Here is a 15037-nt window from a genome sequence, read left to right on the forward strand (position 1 = left end):
AATTATTTTTAAAGCTATTATCTAACTACAGGTTGTAAATGAGGTCGACATTAGTAGAGAGCTCGTTGAAATTAAAGCTGTCATTTCCTTTTGATAAAAGTAAACTTCATATTAACTAACTGCGTATCTAGAAGTTAACTGACTACTTACTCGCGTTTTCCTGAACAATCATTTTAATGTCGCAATCCACAGTAAGTTGTCGTGTCAAGTTCATGACTTATCATTTATTGTCAATTCATGTCACTTGACATGCAAGATTACGTACCCGTCTTGAAAAGGAATGTGACGGTGTATAATTTTTAAAATGCTTCAGTTAACTACCTTAAAATGTAAAGAACGTGATATCGGGTCTCTGATCGCGACAAGAGACGGGGCGGTGCAGGCGCAGCGCTCGGCCCGATTTGGCTGACGTCACAATTCTGACAGCTTAAACATTTGTCGAACGCCGGAGATAGTGTCACTGATAACCCAATCCCTTACAACAATAAGAACACACTTAGCATGTTTGCACCTGCGCGCCAACAGATACATCTTCTTGATGCTACAAAAAATAACCACTTCGGTGCAACTCCACCACGCTAAGTTATCAATGCTGCTATTAAAACAAACATTTATCTCCTTAAAAAACAGAAAAAATGTCACCACATTCTTCCATTCATTTTACGTGCGATGTTCGTTAAATCGATTCGAAACGAAACATCATTATTGGTCCTTTATCAAACCGTGATGCTGATATAAGACGAGATAAAATCGTGGGGAGAAAAAAATGTGAATAGTGTTTTTTGTGTGTTGCCGTGAGACGACGCGTCGCCTGCGCAGCGCCGCGGGGCGGTTTCCCGGGAAAGCGCCGAGGGGCGACCTGCTTCGATATTCAAGATTTTACACCCACAACAACGATGTCGTGCCGTTCGTTTTGTGAACAATCCTTTGTTTGGTATTTACGTGGAGCGAGGTGACAATGTTTGTTAGAGTTTACGCATCCTCGATGCACAATGCGTTTTTTAATAGCCGATGACTTGTGAATTTGTTGTGATTGATTGCTCCGGGGAGACGCGCCCTGAAAATCCCGCGGATGGCAACCTGCCGCGACGTCCGAGAAATGAAGAAACATATTTATCTATCATTTATAACGTATTAACGATGAAATACCTTTGAATACTTAGGCTACCTACATTTAAGAAATAAAGTAAAAAGAAGTCCTGTGGTATTTTCGGACCATGAAGCTCTTCAAGAAAGGCGCAAATAGTGCTCTATTTCAAAGCTCTGCATTGGTCGTGTCCATCAGGTAGCCCGTTTATATTATCATTAGGTTCAGTTATAAAAATAAGATATAATAATATAGGTACTTATCAGTATTACACAGATACCTAAATATGTATGTAGATACATATTTTAAAACTAGTAATCTATCCATTTTAATTTTTTCAACCTAAGCTATTGCTTCCTTCACCTTATTTATGACACGAGTCCAGCCACAAGCGTGTAATCCACAAGTAAATAAATTATATTCAACAAGAACATCGTCAAATAGAATGAAACGATTAGAGAAATCATGCCACTATTTTGGTTAGTCATGCCATCACATCAGAACGGCCTGAGGAGATAATCACGGAAATAACTGCGCCCGACCACTGAAAGTAGATGCGTAAACAGACTCAATAGCTGCTTAATTGAAATTTATTTCTCATTTCTCAGTATCAACAATCAATATTATAAAATCTCCAATGCGCCTATTCTCATGAGCACAAACGAGTTCTACTCGAACATAATCGAACAATATAAAGGAGTAAGGCAAACAAAATTTCAATAACAAAGAACAGCCATGACAAATAAACATATTTCACGGGCCAAAATGGCTGCGGTCAGGTGTCACGATGTCCCGCGCCCCGCACCTCTCCCGCTCTAACTCTTCTTTTTCTCTTCAAATAATCGATTCATTCTTATGAATATGATCCTTTTACATTTGTCAACGTATCCGTTCGCTTAACCTTTTCTTAATAGCTCTAGAATAGAATTTTCCGGTGTTTAACTTCTTCGGAATTTACAGAACACGCGATCAATTTTACGATGCACTTGAAATGCAAATAAATGTCAAAAAAGATAGTTTAAATGATCAGTATAAACACCAATGTCACAGCATCCGTTCATTTTTCAACAAATAATACGGTGCGATAACACGAAAGGGACATAACTCAAAAATACAAGAAGTCAACGTACTTGCTTATGAGAGGATTTAAAATAATTTAACATGAAATTATTTATTGGTCGTACGTCCCGCTCTTGCGAGCAGACGTTGTGGTGTAAGGGCTAGTGTGATCTCCTTCTCTCCGCCATCGATCACGCGAGGTGTGACGTCACGCAGAGCCGTCGTGTGCGGCCCGCCTGAATTTATTGCGTCTGCGCACCCAGCCACCGCAGAAGTACTACGTTTTATTATACTTGCAACCTAAACTTTTAATTATTTAAGTGACATTTTTCCTGAACACATCCATTCCTTTTTAAATCTATAATCAACAAAAATAAATGCCATCGAACCTTCTTTTTCCAAATTCAGTTTTAATAAAATCTAGTCCCAACATTTCAAAATTGACATGTGTCAAGCAAATTGTGCCACTGTCATCGAATCCAAAACTAAATGTTTTACGTAAATATTTAGCATTAAAATGTGGCAGATTGCCTACTCGTTAATACTCAGGGTATTCAGCCAAAACTGTGGACATGAGTGTAAACTGGATCTAATACTTACCGTGGGCCCTTTAAGGGACTTGTTGGCGCGACTCGGTACAGACACCACGGAAGCACTCAGTATGAACTAACAAAGATGATAATTACTATTCATATATTCGAATTTTTTGGAAAATAAACTTGATTGTAAATGAAGATGAGACCTTGCCATTCAAATACTAGATTTTTTGGAATATATTTGGAATATTACAAGAAACTTGATCGTAAATGGTATAAATGTGGTTCGCCCGCCTTGTTATGAAGGTAGCAACTCAGATCACGGAAGACTTATACAACCTGTATACGATTTCATTCATCCTCTCCATCGGTACGATCACAGAGAGCCTGGAGTTCATTGACCTGCTGGAGGATAATGACGAAGTTTAGATTTGTACGTGAAATGTTATCATTGAATGTTTTTCATATATTAAAGCCTTGAAAATTAAATTGTCCAGTTTGGTTATTTTGTTTTGTTTCGAGTTGATACTCGAAAACAAGACGAGCGGAAATTAGGAAGAAATCAAGATATAATTTTCTTGATTAAAAAAATCTTACTGAAATAATTTGTTTTGTTATAAAGAAACCTAAAAAATGGCATAAAAAATTAAGTAGGCATATAAAATTTGAACTCTAAATCTGGTGGTCTGTTAGAATCCCACGCGTAAAACCTAAAATCACTTGCATGAAGTTACCGTATTAGCATTCCTTTACACGTACATATATTATACAAATCATAATTGCATCTCAAGTCAATACATTCATAGTAAACATAAAAAAATATATTCCATGCACATTTCCACTAATTGCGTAAAATAGACGGAAACTCATCACCACTTGCATATCGACATTTATTTGTGTAGCATCGCTCGTCGCGGCCCTGCGTCAATCAATGAGATATGTAGCTCAGTGAGATATGTAGCTCAAGCGCCGCTAACGTGACATTTATTTATTCTTCAGCGTGTCCCTGTCGTGTCTCATTGCCGTTACACGTTTACACGACACCCGATCTTCTATTATGTCTTGTGTATTTATAGACGTCTTTCCTTTATGATTGATAGCTTTGTCCTGTAGAATGCTAGTCAATTTAGATTTTTATGGCATTTTTATTGTATTTTGTTGGAAATTTAAACGTGACAATATAAATACAATAACGCTATATAGGATACACTCATACTTCTAGGCATACATATTTCTGTCCCATAACAGCAGTATTAAGAGCTGCTGTGTTCCGGTTAGATGAGTGTAGTAAGGAAGATATACTCGTACTTACCCGAACTTAGTTCTCTAAAAACCAACGGATTTGTGACTGACCTCAGATAGAACTCTAATTTTATCTGGGGTTGATTATAGATGTTCATGGACGCCAGTAGTGATTTACGTTTTTTTTATAAGGTCAATATCAATTCAGATATACCTACCTCAATAATTATGTAGCTTCTTTATTTACAACTCACATGACACACGTGTAACGCATCTGTACTTACAATAATACATAATTCCGAGTATGTAGATACTTCCATAAACGATATATCACCCTAAATAATCAGTCGCAAACTGAGCCCCGTCGCAACTCATTCCTTGACGCTTTTTTTGGGAATTTTTTGTTTCCCGCCCGGGAATAATGTCATTAAGGCGCTTTAATGTTGTCAGTGCCGCCGCCCAGGGCGAACGTTTGTTGATACTTAAATTAGGTTGTTTTGACACGCCTCGTCCTTATGTTTGAACTAAATCTAATAAACGTCGCCAGGGAGCGCATTCCGTTCATTATTCTATGTTACTTGTCTTTTTAACGTTCTAACGTTGTGGAGTGTCGCTTAAAAGTTTGTTGCTTATTACGTTATTACTAGCTGACCCGGAAATCGTTGTTGCCATATAATAAAAAAATTAAGGGTGAACAACCCTTATCACTTAGAGGTTTTAAAAATAGATAGTAACCGATTCACAGACCTACTGAATATGAATATAAAATTTGGTGAAAATCGATAAAGTTATTTCGGAGGAGTACGGTAACTAACATTGTGACACGAGAATTTTATATATAAGATTCATCCGCATTTTCTGGTGAAGTAAATATCTAAATGATGATCTTGTTCTGTTTTGCATCTAAGGGCTCGAACACAAAACTGCGATGCGACGCGATGCGAATTCGCAACGCAGAAAATTGCGATGCGAATTGCTGCGATGCGATATCGTGCGGCGTAGCGTCTCTCAGGGTGACCAACAACAACAACCACTGTGCGATGCGAATCAATTCGCAAGTTCTTGCGATGCGTCGAGGGAGCTCGCAGATTTTTGCGATGCGACGTCGCATCGCAGTTTTGTGTACGAACCCTAAGTGTGTAATAATCTTTATCTATATAGATGACTTATTTTAGTGTATCTTCAACAAAAAATAATCCATGAAACGAATGACGAACTCAGATGAATAAATAATATTATCGGTACAGTTCAGGTACATGAATATGTTTACATACATTTTGGTCCTTATAAGTCGCAACGCATCTGTGATCAGCTTTAAGTGGAACCCCTGTCTTATATAAAGCTGGCAACAGATATTCAGATTCATTTGCTCGCGGCTTCGCTCGCGTTACGAAGTGATATTTTCATCCCCTTGGGGTAGAATTGATCAAAATCCTTTCTTAGCGGATGCCTACGTCATAACATCTACATGCATGCCTAATTTCAGGCCGATCCGTCCAGTGGTTTGGGCTGTGCGTTGATAGATCACTGCGTCAGTCAGTCACCTTTGAATTATATATATTTAGATATATTAAAGAAAATAAAAAAAATACTTATCACACATACATAATGTAACGCGTCAATATTTAGTTAATGCTTTGTAGTCGCACATTACAAGCGAGTCATTGTAGTCAATAGCAGTGGGTGGTACAAGCTAAGTAGCTGACCCTCGACACTGCATCCCGGGGGGAGGAAGTCGCATGTCGCCTTCACTCGGACACCCTGCCCACTCAAACTCGAGTTAGGCTAGGGTTGTCCCCTGTACTATAAAAGATATATACGATAGTTTAGTCGATTTAAGAAAAATACAAAAAATCGTAGTAAAAATATTGTACCTACAAAAATAATAAAGTACAAAAAGTACTATATTTTCATTGATAATGCAGATATCGTAGGGCATTCCCCCAAAATCGCTTTATGAGCAGTGGTTTCCAGTAGGTATTTAGAAATAGGAATCGTCACTGTAAGCAATATTATAGTGAGTCCAGTCCACTAAAGAAAATACTATATCTTAGGAAAAAATGAAAATATTTACCTAGTATAATTTTAAAACTTTCTTCAGTCTTTAGAAAAAGTGGCAACCCTAGTTAGCGCACACCTCATTGTCCTCCGCGTCTCGGAAATGATACCGCATTGTTTCCGACTCGAACGTGATATTCACGGCGCCTTAATGTTACAAATTGTATCTTTATTTTGTAACTTATTTATAGATTTACAGTAACAATAGATTATACTGTAAAAGATAAAACAACGCTACTGCCTCTACATCTATTTCTGTAAACATAATGATGCCGTTGGAAATTATTCACCACAAACCGAAGACTTGTCACAGCGCGGTCAATATTTTGTACTGTTTATTATTTTCTTTGATCAGCGACAATGCTGCCGGTTTATCAAGACATTTGGTAGATTAACGCGCTTCTGTGACACGGACATCAAACGTGCACATAAATATTTTTACAGGAAAAATACTGAGTTAATAGCCGCTGCATTAGTTTCGTAATAATTTACGCTAGAAAACGCGAAACAGTCGCGTCTAGGAATTATTAGCGAGGAATCATTAGCGTGGTATCCGGCTTCATTCGTCGGGTCATCGTCCCAAATGACTGGGCTAGTGCGAAGTTGTCAAAATACCTGCAATTATGTGTGTAGGTAGGTGTGTCAGGTGAGGCAGATGAGCGGAGAGTGCTCAATCGCCAGATAATTACCGTCGCCGAGTGCCGCCGTGCGCTTCGCTGAAAGATTGACACGCGCGAGACCTGCCCGATGACTTGTTTATTGCAATCCACTCTAATGCCTAGTTTACACTCGCCAAATACCCAGACGGATGCGATCGAGCTGCTCATTTTGTATATAATGTCGTCTGTGCACTGTTTGATGTGCACTCATAATTGTAGCGGAGTGCGCCAATAAATCGCTTAGAGAATTCTAAGCTTCTTTCTTAACTTTGCCAAATGAGATTGACTTTGTTTTTTACAATCTATTAACTGTTCTGTGCTATTTATTAATACATACTACTTAAATTACTTCGTATGTTTTCGTTGTGTTGTAATAAGAAAGATTTATTACGGTTTTTAAGTTTCATAACCTCGAAAGTCGTCAAAAAATTCGTAAACTTTTTTCACATACAAGATTCAGTTATTTAAAACGCACACATTAACCGCATCATGGTTGAGACCATCGTTTATTAGGTGTAGCGTCTTTAATTGTAACTGGTTTTGTGGGAGATTTGTCGTAAATATTATTCACAAATTGTGCGGAGAAGCAGCGGGGGCGCCCCACGCGGCGCCGATTTCTCACCGGCCTGCCTCCGCTGCCAAACACATTTTTTAACACCTCGATCCGCGTTTAAATCAAACATGCACTTTATGGGTCCATCGACTTAATTCTGCCTGCGTTTTAAGGTGCATTTCCACTATGTGAGAGGTAGCTAAGATATGGATATGCGTCAAATGGGTTTTATTTAATTTTCGGTGCTATGGTCCCTAAGTTATTTTTATATGAGAAATGAGCTAAGGATTGGAGCTACGTATGGTAGCTAAGGATCGCAACCGGAGTAACTTCGGAGATCATTTTCTTAGCATATTTCACTCGCTTCGCTTAGCTACCTCGTGGTGGAAAGGCACCCTTAGGATATTTGCCGAGAGCAATTCCTTCAATTTGAATACGAACAAAATATGTCGTTTGTCACAGTCTCAATTGAATTATTTATGTTTTTCTTCACTTTTGTTTGCATGAACAACTGAAAATTGCTTTGTTTTGTTATGACTACTAGGAAATAACTGAAAATAATCGTTTATGTATCGCTTGTTTCAGATAACAAAACTCAAGATCGACAGTAATCCGTTCGCAAAGGGATTCCGCGACTCTTCACGTCTCACTGAATTTGAGAGGTATGTATTTTAACATTTTTGTTAATACCCAGAGAGTTATATTATTTATTTTAACCGAATAATTTGAGCAAGTTGAAAGTTATCTCAGAGCATAAAAAATCGAGCAGCATCAATAAATTAGAATTATAGACGCATATTACCTGGCTATAGTCAGCCATTGGAACGGATACTATATATCATGCGGCAACGTGGCCATTCATTAGGCCTCATTACGACTATGACAGAATTTGGTATCTGCGTTCTCTAATCGCGCATTGGATACGCTCTCAGAAACAAACGCGAGCGACACTGATTGATGCCTGAGTGTTCAATTACATCTCTATCCACATAGCCAATCGAATCGAGATAAATGTACCAACCCAATGTTTGCTCTCCATCATTTAAAATTTTATCAGCCATTTCTTAAAACTCATTCAGAACTCGCTCCACATATTCCGTTACCTAGATCATTAGTGCACGTCATCGATCATCGGTAACTTGCTCGTGTGTTTGCCAACTCAAATATTTTATTTTGCATTTCTTTGTTTGTTGAGATTCTATATCACGGGAGAGCACGAAAGAACATCAGTCTTCCCCGAAGATGCGCGCTTCGGCGCTGCTCATTCTAGGTAGATTATAATACATTATTATTTTGATATAGGTAAAAAAGTGGCAATAAAACTTAATATCTCTTTTATCGTTTCAGGGAGACAATGGAATCGATGTTGGCGGAACAGCACTACCTGCGCTCGCCGTTGCGACCATTCGATCTAGATCAGCACAACAATAACCTGACTCTAGAAGAAAAGGCGATTCTTGCTGCTCGCTCGCAATTGTTCCTGCGAGCAGCGTATCCACTCTACGGGGTTCCGGCGGCAGCGCTCTGGGGCCAATGGGCGTGTCTGGCGCCGCAGTTGCTCGCTCAGCAGCATCTGGCATCAGGATCAGGATTACAGCTCCCCCGGCCAGTGTATCCCGGTGGAGTTCCAGCAACATCGCTATCTCAGCATCGGTTTTCGCCGTATCCTCCTCGGAGATCGTCTCCGGGCTCGTCGCCGGACTCCCTGCGTGACGCAAGCCCGCACCCCCTGCCGCCGCACCCGCCGCACACGCCGCACCCGCCCCACAGCCCCACTTAGTGACTAATCGAGTAAACACTTCAAGAGATCTCACACGCACGTGGCATAGTATAAATAGAACAATAATTCACTTATGGAATGTGAAAAAGTTACGCGTGAATGAAGCAATCAACTCAGAAAGAGGAAGATTCAGCTTGATAAATAGGTTCTCGAGTTGTGACTGTTCTTGCATTGTTTTATTAGACATTTATTAAAGTTCGAGTGTTTAGATGAACTCAAGTCAATGTTGAATCATCGTGCTAAATAAAATCAAGATTTTATTGCTTCTGGACAATCATCGTTTGTAATATATTGTAAAATAATATATTTAAAAAATATAATTTTAAGACTGTAATTATTGTTACGATAATGTTGTAATATGTTCCTAATTTTGTCTCGTAATTGTTTACGGAGTTTTATGCTGTAGATGTGTAGATAAGACATTGGAAGCAGTTGGTAGATCATACGTTCATTATGTACCATTTCGTTCGGTGTTAAACGGTCTACTGTTGGTAAATATTTTCTTCGATTAGGTAATATGTGCAATACAAAAACAATGTTCTAGGGACGTAGACGGTTGTAGTAAGTTAGGATATAATTAATTAATTGTAGAAATTATATTTGCTGTCTGTGTTTAAGACTTATTCCATCTGGATTAGTTTCGAAGGACACATAGTAACTATGCTGTTACTCAGTAGTTAAATTATAATAGTTATTAAAAATAATATATTGATAAAGAATACAAAATTAAATGTTTGTTAACATATTTTTGTTTTGTTTTATTTTTATTTATCCCTTTTATTAAGCTTCATTAGACGATATGAAACCTATGAAGAATATAATAAATAATCGGCAATCATACAATTATAAAGTTTTCAGGCCTGGTTTTATACTTAAATTTAAACTGAATAAGTCATTCTGAATTTAGCTGTATACATTTGGATAATATGTAAAAACATTTACATATTATCCAAAATATGTATATCTATTGATAAAACGCTGTGCCAAGGGCCAATAAGTATTTCTACCAACATTTGGTGGGTAAAAAAATATCTAATCAGAAATTATAAACCTTTTATAAATACTTATAATTAAAGGCATGTTTGATCAAAATTGTTTTTTATAAAACGACTAATTTTATTAAAAATAGGTTACATAGGTAGGTATAATATATACTACCTAGCTATGTAGTTTTTTTAGAAAAATCTCTTGGTGGCATGTGAATTAGAAGGGAAGTGGAAATAAAAGGAATGGTATGCCTAATAAGTATTCTAACATAGATATAATAGTGCGTATATTACAGATTAAATATTAATAATCACCTCATAATCACTTAGGCAAGCTTCAGGAACCTACATTTTTTTGTATATAATGTACCTATCCTAGTGGTCGAAAATAGGTAGATATAGGTATAATACATCAAGAATTAAAAGATACTATTACTATACACGTTAGTCGGTATTTCATGGAATAAAGTCATCGTAGTTATCTTCTCTCTATTACCTATACCTACAGGAGCGGCTCTAGCTCGTGTAGCGCCCGTGTGCAATGAAACCCTTTCGCCCCCTAGGCCTGACCCCTGAAATAAGGTTTATTTCGAGTTGAAACAAAATGTTCGAAAAAGAAGCCACCCATAGGGCGCTCGCGTTTGAGAACTGACGCCTCGCGTTGGCTGGCTTCTGTCATATCATTGTTGTACCATGATGGTCCAAGACGGGGCCGCGGCGCCCCCTACGACGACAAACCCGTGTGCATTGCACACCCTGCACTATAGGTTAAGCCGCCCCTGTATACACGTCCCGCCATACTTCTGGACATCTTAACAAACTAATACACTCATCTATGAACATCTGTAACCATATCAAAATAGATGAGCAATCATATTTAAAATCTAATACTACGTTACTTTCCTTAAATACTTATGATCGTAATGTCTCTATCTAATCCTAGGTACGTACGTGTGTATTAACCTATTTATCTTAACCCATCATCTAAATCTATCTACACTAAAAATAAAACTAAAACTACATAGCTACTGTTAAGCTAACTAAAACCGGAGTAAAATATTTTAATAACGGATACGATCCGCTGTTCACGGGACAAACCGGTCGCGGAATTCCAGATGCACACTACTAGATGGCGCCAGTTGTCTCAAATTACACGTGAATGAGATTTTCATTGAGCTGAGCTGAGATTCGGCGAGATCTGAAGTGACTTTATTAAATAAAAGTGTTTGGTGTTTATATTGCTTATATTTAATGTATTAATTGATATTTTTTAACCCGGTGTAGTGCATTTTAACTTCAAACTGAAAATAATAAGAATATTGAAGTTATGGTAGCACCATTTTCTGCATAAATTATTTTGAATAAATTTAAATTATGACTTTTTAATGAATAAAAAAAGGTTAAAACCAAAATAAAGATAATACCAACCTACCCATTTCTATTTTGTTAATTCTTTACTTACCAAGTATCTAAGAGATCCCCTGAGTTTATGCAGCATGGTTATTACCCGACATACAGGTAGTCCAGCAGACCAGTATACCTATAGGTATTGTATGTATGTACCTATGCATATGCATAAAGTTCTGCGTGGTTTGACAGTGCCGTACCACCGTCACAGTCATTTAAGCATTGATTGTGTTATCTAGGCTGTGTTTGTTGTGTGTGCAACGTAGACATGTTTGGTCTAGCATTATCTTGAGATTTAAGACACATTTCATTTGGGCGATTAATAACACCAAGTAAAATGGTTTTGTTAGTGGAAGGTGCAAACTAACATGCAATTCACCTACATGATGTTCTATAGTCACTGTCGCCCATGCACATCTGTAGGCGAATAGAATGTCCAATTAAAAATCTAATTATTATTAAAGACGCGTTGTCATGAGATCTTAGTTGTTTCAAATCATTTGGTATCAGTACAGGTCTGGGGCCAATGGGCGTGTCTGGCGCCGCAGTTGCTCGCTCAGCAGCATCTGGCATCAGGATCAGGATTACAGCTCTCCCGGCCAGTGTATCCCGGTGGAGTTCCAGCAACGTCGCTATCTCAGCATCGGTTTTCGCCGTATCCTCCTCGGAGAGCGTCTCCGGGCTCGTCGCCGGACTCCCTGCGTGCCTACCTTACAGCGCAGTAAAGTAAAAATAGGTTTGACGGTAGTACCTAGATATCTCAAAACATGTAGGTGAACAAACCTCAAACCATTTCCTCACGTTACATCAATATCATTATAAAACCATAACCGATAATTTATTACAAATGACCATTACATTCATTTACATTCGCAATAACCCAAGCAGTTTTTACGAGCGATCCACAAGATTTACGATGAACAGACAAAGCGTGACAGATTGCGAAATTGTAACAAATTAGAGCGACTGAGCAATTATGCAAAGCAACTATACAGTTATCTTTAGGAAAACAAAGTCACCCTCGGAACTATTCAATTAAAATGAAACAGTAGCGAGGCGTCATTCGAGTCACATAGAAGGGTCGCCATCGAATTAGTTCGGCGCGTGGCCACATTACTGGGACAAATTTCTGGTCCCCAGGGCGCTGAGGGATGCAACGCTAATCTAATCTGGATTGTAGCTAATAAATGTAGCGCGGGTTGCAAGAATTTATTGCTTGTAAAACTGTTTCCAATTGCAGAAATTGGTGGATGACGCGGTGCTTTCGATGCGGTCTGATTGAATTTGTCGTGTGAATGCTCTTGTCCCTTGTTTTGTTATCTTCAATATTTTTGTACCTTTGTACTTTGTGGTTTAACAGCGGCAGTGCTATTACTACACCGATTTCTATTCTATAACAGTAGTGAAAAGGTGCTTTGTTTTGATTTTACGAGTACCTATAGCAACCTAGAAACTAATATAAAATTATATGTATAATATAGCTGTAGCAGACGACCATGCAGTCCACCTGATGGTAAGTGGCTACTGCCGCCCATGGACATCTGTAATGAACCCCAGATAGGATTAAATATTCCTGAGGTCGGCCACGCTGCGCCAGATGCCAGGCTAGATGAGCCTGTTATTAGACAGAAATAGGTATAGTTTAATAATTTCCGAGATTATTTGGATAATTTGGACTGATAGATATAAAAACAGTTTGGACTGATAGATATAAAAACGGGTTTTCATATATCGAGTAAATAATCATAAGCTTAAAATGACAGGTATTAAAACGAAGACATTTTCATTGTATTTAATGCATATCATTGCAGATGTTCCTTCTATTTAGATTAGATAGATATGCGATCTGATCTATCTAGATTGCCATCCATATTCAATTAAGTACATTGAAAAAGCGTAGGCAACCGCTACAGGTATCTAATTATACTTAACTAGTCTTTCCGTAGCTTAAGCCGTGACCGCCGGGAATTATCGACAAGTTCCTTTAAAAATATTCTCAAAGGTGTGTGAAATCTTTGTTTTCTCTTCTTCTAATAGAAAGAATACCCGTGTCGAGCAGGGATAGAAATGGCTTGACGATGACGACTACCATATACCTACATCTTTTTTATTATTATATAGGAGTAGCCACTGCATTCTGCAGTGCATCTGATGGTAAGGGTCTAATGAATGTCTTTAATCAACCCTAGATAGAATTAGATGTTTCTACCTGAGGTCGTCAATAAATGCGCCGCTTTTCCTGAGGACTAAGCTGGAACGCCTCAGAAAAGTATGTCTCCCTTACCACACCTTCAAACCAGAACATAGCAAAAATTAGTTAGGTAAAAATAGGAGTAGCCGTGGTGCCACCGGAGTTGAATCACAAAGGGTTCTACCACCATGATATCTGTACAGATCTTGCTACTTAATCTAGACTAATTGAATCCCAATTCAATTACCTACATCATCAAAATAAAAGTGTAGACCATCACTAGAGCCTAATTATGCTTAACTAGTGTGTCCGTGGCCTAAGCCGTGTCCGCCGGGGATTATCGACAGGCTCCTTGCGGGGCGGGCACGTGATTGTTATTGGCCACTCCGCTCATAATCCCCTTTTAACTGCGGATCCCGGGATCGCAAACGTGCTCCGCATCACTATATCTTTCCGCTCGCGAACATTCGCACTCCTTACCTCTAATGGCCGTCGACATTTTGTAGTAGAGATCGGGAAAGCACTTGATTCAAAAAGGATTCAAATGACAAAATTTTAAAACGAATTACGCTAGCTGTCATTTAATAACACGTGTGTAAGTCTGAACCGATCTAGGTACTTCATCAAGGTATATTAAATCCCTATTCAATTAACTACACCATCGAAATAAAAGTATAGGCAATCACTAGAGCCTAATCATACTTACCTAGTCTGTCCGTGGCCTAAGCCGTGTCCGCCGGGGATTATCGACAAGCTCCTTGCGGGGCGGGCACGTGATTGTTATTGGCCACTCCGCTCATAATCCCCTTTTAACTGCGGATCCCGGGATCGCGGACGTGCTCCGCATCTCTATATCCTAATTCCCGGCCTTTCTGCTCGCGAACATTCGCACTCCTTACGTCTAATGGCCGTCGACAGTCTACAAATACCTACAAGTTTGTGAAAGTATCTGAATAAAAATATATTTTTTTGAAGAATAGCATTCGATACCTTTTTTTTTGTTTACGAGGGGGAAACATTCAAAAGGTACCCGACGCCGTGGGAGCGACGCCGGGTTATGTGGGACTTTTACCGCACTAAAACCCCCCCGGTGGTCGTCCTCGGCGTTTGGTGGAGAACACCTAACGCGATGCCCTTCTATCGGGATCTGCCCTGGGGGGGAGCAATTTACGCTCGTCTCACATCCCCTGGTGATTACAGCGGTATGCGACCACACAAACCGCTGTCCTAGTCTGTCTTAGTGGCCTCTTACGACAAGCAGGGGATACCGTAGCCCTATTCTAGTCCCAGGACTACAGGGACAGCATTCGATACCTACCCTCCAATGACAATATGAATAGTCTTAGCTGTCACAATATGCTGTATTATTTTATAAACAATATAAATTCCTTATTTACTTATATATCCACTTGTGTAAAAATTTGTGTCATTGAAAAATTAAATGTTTATTTTGTTACCATTATACTATTTTACTTAGTT

The 15037-nt window shown here is 38.8% G+C and overlaps 1 protein-coding gene across 2 annotated transcripts in view; it reads left to right on the forward strand.

The window, feature by feature from the left end:
* The window catches only part of LOC140748050 (T-box transcription factor TBX20), a 61213-nt gene extending 51494 nt beyond the window's left edge, over positions 1-9719 (forward strand). The window contains exons 5-7 of one of the 2 annotated variants that reach the window (XM_073080744.1): positions 7780-7856; positions 8390-8464; positions 8542-9719. In XM_073080744.1, coding sequence (XP_072936845.1) covers positions 7780-7856; positions 8390-8464; positions 8542-8974 — 585 coding nt within the window. In that variant the 3' untranslated portion in view covers positions 8975-9719. The remainder of the gene's footprint in view (positions 1-7779; positions 7857-8389; positions 8465-8541) is intronic. The other variant, XM_073080745.1, reaches the window with a different exon arrangement.
* Positions 9720-15037: the final 5318 nt, after the last annotated feature.

Source organism: Epargyreus clarus, unplaced genomic scaffold (assembly GCF_041222505.1).
Source record: "Epargyreus clarus isolate Ecla_fem2 unplaced genomic scaffold, WU_Ecla_fem_2.2 ptg000015l, whole genome shotgun sequence".
Lineage (NCBI taxonomy): Eukaryota > Metazoa > Arthropoda > Insecta > Lepidoptera > Hesperiidae > Epargyreus > Epargyreus clarus.